The 5,160-nt window shown below is 57.8% G+C and overlaps 1 protein-coding gene across 1 annotated transcript; it reads right to left on the bottom strand.

The window, feature by feature from the left end:
* Nucleotides 1-1,292: 1,292 nt before the first annotated feature.
* On the bottom strand, nucleotides 1,293-4,790 carry SOX21 (SRY-box transcription factor 21). The gene has a single exon (XM_055336133.1). The coding sequence runs from the start codon at nucleotides 3,630-3,632 to the stop codon at nucleotides 2,796-2,798; it is 837 nt and encodes a 278-aa protein (XP_055192108.1). The 5' UTR covers nucleotides 3,633-4,790; the 3' UTR covers nucleotides 1,293-2,795.
* Nucleotides 4,791-5,160: the final 370 nt, after the last annotated feature.

Genomic DNA, 5,160 nt, shown 5'->3' on the forward strand with positions numbered 1-5,160 from the left:
GGCTGGGGTGATTTCCAGCAAGCCGCAGGAAGTTCCGTGTTGAGAAGTGATGGGCTGCTACAAAAGGGAAAGACGAAGCCTTGAAAGGATTTAATTAACCGTGTCAGGGATAATTACCCCTGGACAGTCCAAATTAGTTTTGCATAATCGCTCAGAACCATATGAATTAACTTATAATATTGCAAAGGGCTCAGGGAATAACAGGAGAGGGATCGTTTTAATTAGTGAATCAGGGTCAAACCAGCAGAGCCTATTTCTCACATTTCCAAAACTTTTCATGGTTTTTAAAATATTATTCCGTTGGGGAGAAAACAATGACTTTAAAGAGCTGGGTCGCTTATAAAGATGTGCAGCTCTCAGAGATGGCCTCTGTCAGTGGGGGGGGGGGGGAAACTAGTTGATGACTAGTTGAGTCCTGTATCTTAAGAATTTCTATCTCAGGGGATGGAAAATCAAGATCTTCCTACAGTTAATTTTTTTTTCTCTGAGAGTCTTCCTAGTGCCCTATAATTTCCTTTCTCAAATGAAAACCCTTTATGTGAAAACTTGTCTAGCCCTGGAAATTCAACCTTCTCCATCAGAATCTGTAATACTTCTATTTTAATGCCATTCAGTAGGACAGAATAAAGCCCCAGAGAGGCCAGAAGTCGTACATTGTCGTTAGCAGTGATTATCCTTCCAAATAAAATCTTAAAGTGTAAACAAGGAATATGCCAAAGATACGTGAACAAATTACACTGACTTAAGTGGCGGGGCTCTCCTACTAACAAGATAAAGTGGTCAGGCAACTTTTTCTCTCTTAAAATGTTACTGGAAACTAGTGAAATGCTTTGAACGGTCTGGATGTTTTCAATGGGCTCTGTTCTACTGGTTCATGAATGCCCTTTTTTTTTTTTTTAAACCAAGATAATACAACTACTTGGGTTTTTTTTTTTTTTATCTTCTTTCCTATTCACGATTAAAAATGTGATAAATCAGGTTTTTGGCTCTGAATAACAATGGCTTGATTTAGATTTCCTAGTAAATCTATTCAAAAGTGAAACAAAGGCTGCCTTTGGAGGATACCTTACACTTCACCTGGACCAGGCACGTAAGGGCAATTCAGATAAGAATCTTGTTAGGAACTCAACAAGAAATAGAGGATTTTCTCTTTTCCCTGGTTCAGGCTTTATTTAAACTCTTTGTTCAAAAAAAATGAACAGAGTGATAGTCGGATTCTAATTTACAGATATAGTTTAGACGTCTAATATTAAATTAGAAGATCACACAAGAAAACCATTTACACATAAAGGTTAAAACCAATACTTAAACTTTTTAAAACTTTATATTACATAAAGTCAAAATGAAACTAAATACATGTTAGCCAACTTCATTCACAAACATTAGTCAAAATATATACATTTAAAAAGAAACAAAAGGCTATAATTGAGGTTCTTTTCTCTAAAATGTGTTTTATCATAATTTGCAAATGAATTGCAGGTCATCTAAAAAATAAGCTAATTGGGGAGGGAACTCCAAAACACATTTAAGCGGTTCAAGTTGGTGAAGAAATGCTAGCTGAAAATCAGAGACATTTGTCAAACAATTCGGGTGGTTTTTTTTTCTTTTTTAAGTTTCGCTAAATAATAAATATATCATTACCACTCAGACGAAAAAGTCTGATTTAATCTTAGACCAAATTGCGATTCTGAAGTAGTCCCGCAATTTTTAAAAGTTAACTTTGACATTTGCTCAAAATGCTTTAGAGTCTAAAACCGACTCAAGTTTAGGGCAACGCAAATAACACATTTTCAGACTCCATGTTTTCACGGACATATACACATTTACAGTCTTAAGGTGAACTCAGCCATAAGGGGAAAAATAGGAACAGTGCCTTTCATCTTTCTGTAAACTGTGTCAGAAATCCCAGCAAGTGGACCCAGGGAGACTTCTCAGTTTTCGCTTTTAAAAAGGGATAAAACCCAATTGACAAGTTTTCATCTCGCACACATCTCTTGTTTGCATTCCTTGCTCTTAAGAGCTCTTGCTCTCATTTGCATATGACGTGATAAACAAAAGAAAGCCGTGATCATCTCACGTACAAAAGGCCAGATTCGAGCCGGTCACTGGTCAAGAATGGATCCGGTCTGTGAGTTCTGCTTGAGAGAACAGAGATTTGCAAAGTCAAATAGTACAAATAGGGAGCAAGGCTGCTCAGGGCCCTGTCGCTCTGAGAAAACTCCTGACACAGATCAGCTTTTCCCTTGTGCCAGCCATTTCAGACCTAACACTGGAACAGAGTGCGTGCGACACAGACCAGGAGGGAAGAAAGAAAGGGAAAAAAAAAAAAAAATCCTTTTTTTTTTTTTTAAAAAAAACAAGATAATGAGAAGCAAAAACAAAACCGACAATGTAACTTCCAACAAACAAAACTGGAAAGCCCGACGTGTCGAAAAGTGACTCCTCCACCTCCGTGGGCCCGAACGCAACAGGTTCCGAAGTGCAAAGCAAACATCAACTGCTGTCGGATACAACCGCCCTCCTTAAGGGGGGCTGCCCAAGTGCGGGTCTGAAATGCTCCCGTGAATCCACACGCACACTCGCCCGAGCACTCGCGCGCTCCGCCACTCGCGCCCCGACCGGCGTCTCCGCCTCTGCCTGCACCTACACGCCTACGTACATTCAACCCGGGGCCCCCGTCGCGGGAGGGCGCGCGGGGAGGGCGCGCGGGGAGGGCGCGCGGGGAGGCCGCGGAGCTCGTACCTATACAAATGTACGCGCGCGCACAGCGGTCCTCGCGAGGCGGCCCCGCGGGGTCATAGCGCGGCGGCGTAGGCCGCGGGGTAGGGGTCCAGCTGAGGCTTGCCCATGCCCGGCAGCAGGATGTAGGCGAGCGGCGGCTGCAGCCCGGGGCTGGGCCACGCGCTGCAGTTGCACGGGATCATGTAGCCCGGGTTGCCCGGGCTGGGGTGCGAGTGCGTGTGCCCCCCGGCGGCCGCGGCCGCCGCTGCAGCCGCCGCCGCCGCGCCGTGGAAGGCGCCGGCGCCCGCGGTCGGGTAGCCCAGCGACGAGGCGTACGGCAGGCCGGACGACGACGACGACGAGATCTCTGCCATCTTGGAGCCCAGGTCGAGGAGCGAGTAGGGGCTGCCGGCCGCGGCGGCGGCGGCGGCGGCGGCGGCGGCGGCGGCCGCCGACTGCGGGAAGAAGACGCGCGCGGCGGCGGCGGCGGCGGCGGCGGCCGCCTTCTCGGGGTTGGCGAGCAGCGACTCGGGCACCAGGCCGCCGCCCGCGCCCGCGTGCAGCCCGGCGCCCGCCTTGAGCGCCGGGTGCTCGGCGTCGGCCACGCCGCCCAGGCCGTAGGGCACGGGGAAGGCGAACTTGTCCTTCTTGAGCAGCGTCTTGGGCTTGCGCCGCGGCCGGTACTTGTAGTCAGGGTGCTCCTTCATGTGCATGGCGCGCAGGCGCTTCGCCTCGTCGATGAACGGCCGCTTCTCCGCCTCGGTGAGCAGCTTCCACTCGGCGCCCAGGCGCTTGCTGATCTCCGAGTTGTGCATCTTGGGGTTCTCCTGGGCCATCTTGCGCCGCTGAGCCCGCGACCACACCATGAAGGCGTTCATGGGCCGCTTGACGTGGTCCACCGGCTTGGACATGCTGTCGCCGGGCCGCGGCTGCAGCCCCCCCGCGCCGCCGCCGCCGCCGCCGCCGCCGCCGGGGCCGTCGCCCTCCGCCCGGAGGAAATCAATGTTGGCGGTCGGCGGGGACCCGCTCGGCCGGCCCGCGCGCGCCGCGCCGCGCCCCACCTGGCGCCCGGGCGTCGCTCCCGCCCGGGAGGAGGGGGCCGGGGGCCGAGCCCTGCGCCGCGCGCGCCCCGAGCCGCTCCGGTCTCTCCCGCCCAACGCCCGGGAAAATCCTCTCGCGGGCGCAGCAACTTCTGGGGCGGGTCGCCCTCGGCTTCCCTTTTGTCCTTCCTCTCCGGCCGCGTGGGTCCGGGCTCCCCGCGGCTGGCGGCCGCCCCGCAGCGCCCTCCTCCGCCTCGGCCCTCGCGCCCCTAGACGCACCGCGGCTCGGAGAGGGGCGCCGCGGAGGCCCCGCCGGGTTGAGCCGAGCGGCCCGCCGCCGCGTGCTGCCAAGTGCCGAAGGGGGCCCGCGGTGGCTGCGGCGCTTGGGTTCTCCTCCTCGGTGACTTTCTCATTTGACAGCAGCAGATGCGGGTGGGGTGGGGGAGGGGGAGGCGGAGGCGGAGGCGGAGGCGGAGGAGGGTCCGGGCGCAGCGAGGGTCGAACGCGGCGTCCCCGGCCGGTCTCGCTGCTCCGGGCAGGGCTCGCGGGTGGGAGTCGCCCCCGCCCCGGCCGGCTGGGGGCTTCCGGGGGCAGATGTGTGCGCGCCCGCACCTGCCTCGCGGGTCTTCCTCTCCGGCTGCCGGTCGGCGAAGGAGGCTGGAGGCTTGAGCAAGCCCGGGGGCGCCGGGCCTCAGGGGCGATCCTTCCGGCCGGCCGAGGCGCCGCGTCCCGCAGTGCCCCGGGCCATGCCGGCTCCGCGGGCTCCGAGCTCCTCCGGGGGCGCCGGCCGACCCCCGGCGCGGACGGCGGCGCGGCGGACCGGGCACCGGCCGCGTCCCCCCGGGCTGCGCCCGGCCGCCGCCCGGCGCTCGCAACTAACTTCGCCCAAGTTTCCTGCGCCGGCGCCGCCGCGCCCCTGCCGGCGCGCTCGCCTCGCTGCGTGCGCCCGCGTGTGCGCCGCGCCGGGGGCCCCTCTCTCCGGCTCCTCGGGCCCGGGCCGGGCCGGCGCCGGGCGGAGGTGCTGACGGAGGGGATCTAGGGGAAACGCGCCATCACCTCTATTCGCAGGTCCGCGCTGCGGCTGCTCCCGCTTCCCCCACTCCCGTAGCACCGGGGGCCCCTTCCTGGCCCAGGCCGCCACTCCGCCGCTCCCGAGGCGGCCAGAGCCCTGGGCGCGGGCTCAGGTGAGTGCGGCCACCTGCGTGTGCACGCGCCCGGAGCCGGCGCTGGGTGTGCATGTCCGGCCGCGACCGAGTGTGTGTATATCTGGGGGCACGCGGAGGAGGTGGAGCCCAGGACGCCGGGAGGGGGGAGGGACCAGCCGAGCCTCCTCCCGCTCCCACACCCCCGGGCCCGCGAATTAAGCTGGATCCCCTCCGCCCCCTCCGTACGCCTCCTC

Source organism: Nyctereutes procyonoides, unplaced genomic scaffold (genome assembly GCF_905146905.1).
Source record: "Nyctereutes procyonoides isolate TBG_1078 unplaced genomic scaffold, NYPRO_anot_genome, whole genome shotgun sequence".
Classification (NCBI taxonomy): Eukaryota; Metazoa; Chordata; class Mammalia; order Carnivora; family Canidae; genus Nyctereutes; species Nyctereutes procyonoides.

Bases quoted from the DNA above. Each gene is read 5' to 3' on its own strand.
- SOX21 (XM_055336133.1), bottom strand. From the start codon at position 3,632: ATGTCCAAGCCGGTGGACCACGTCAAGCGGCCCATGAACGCCTTCATG.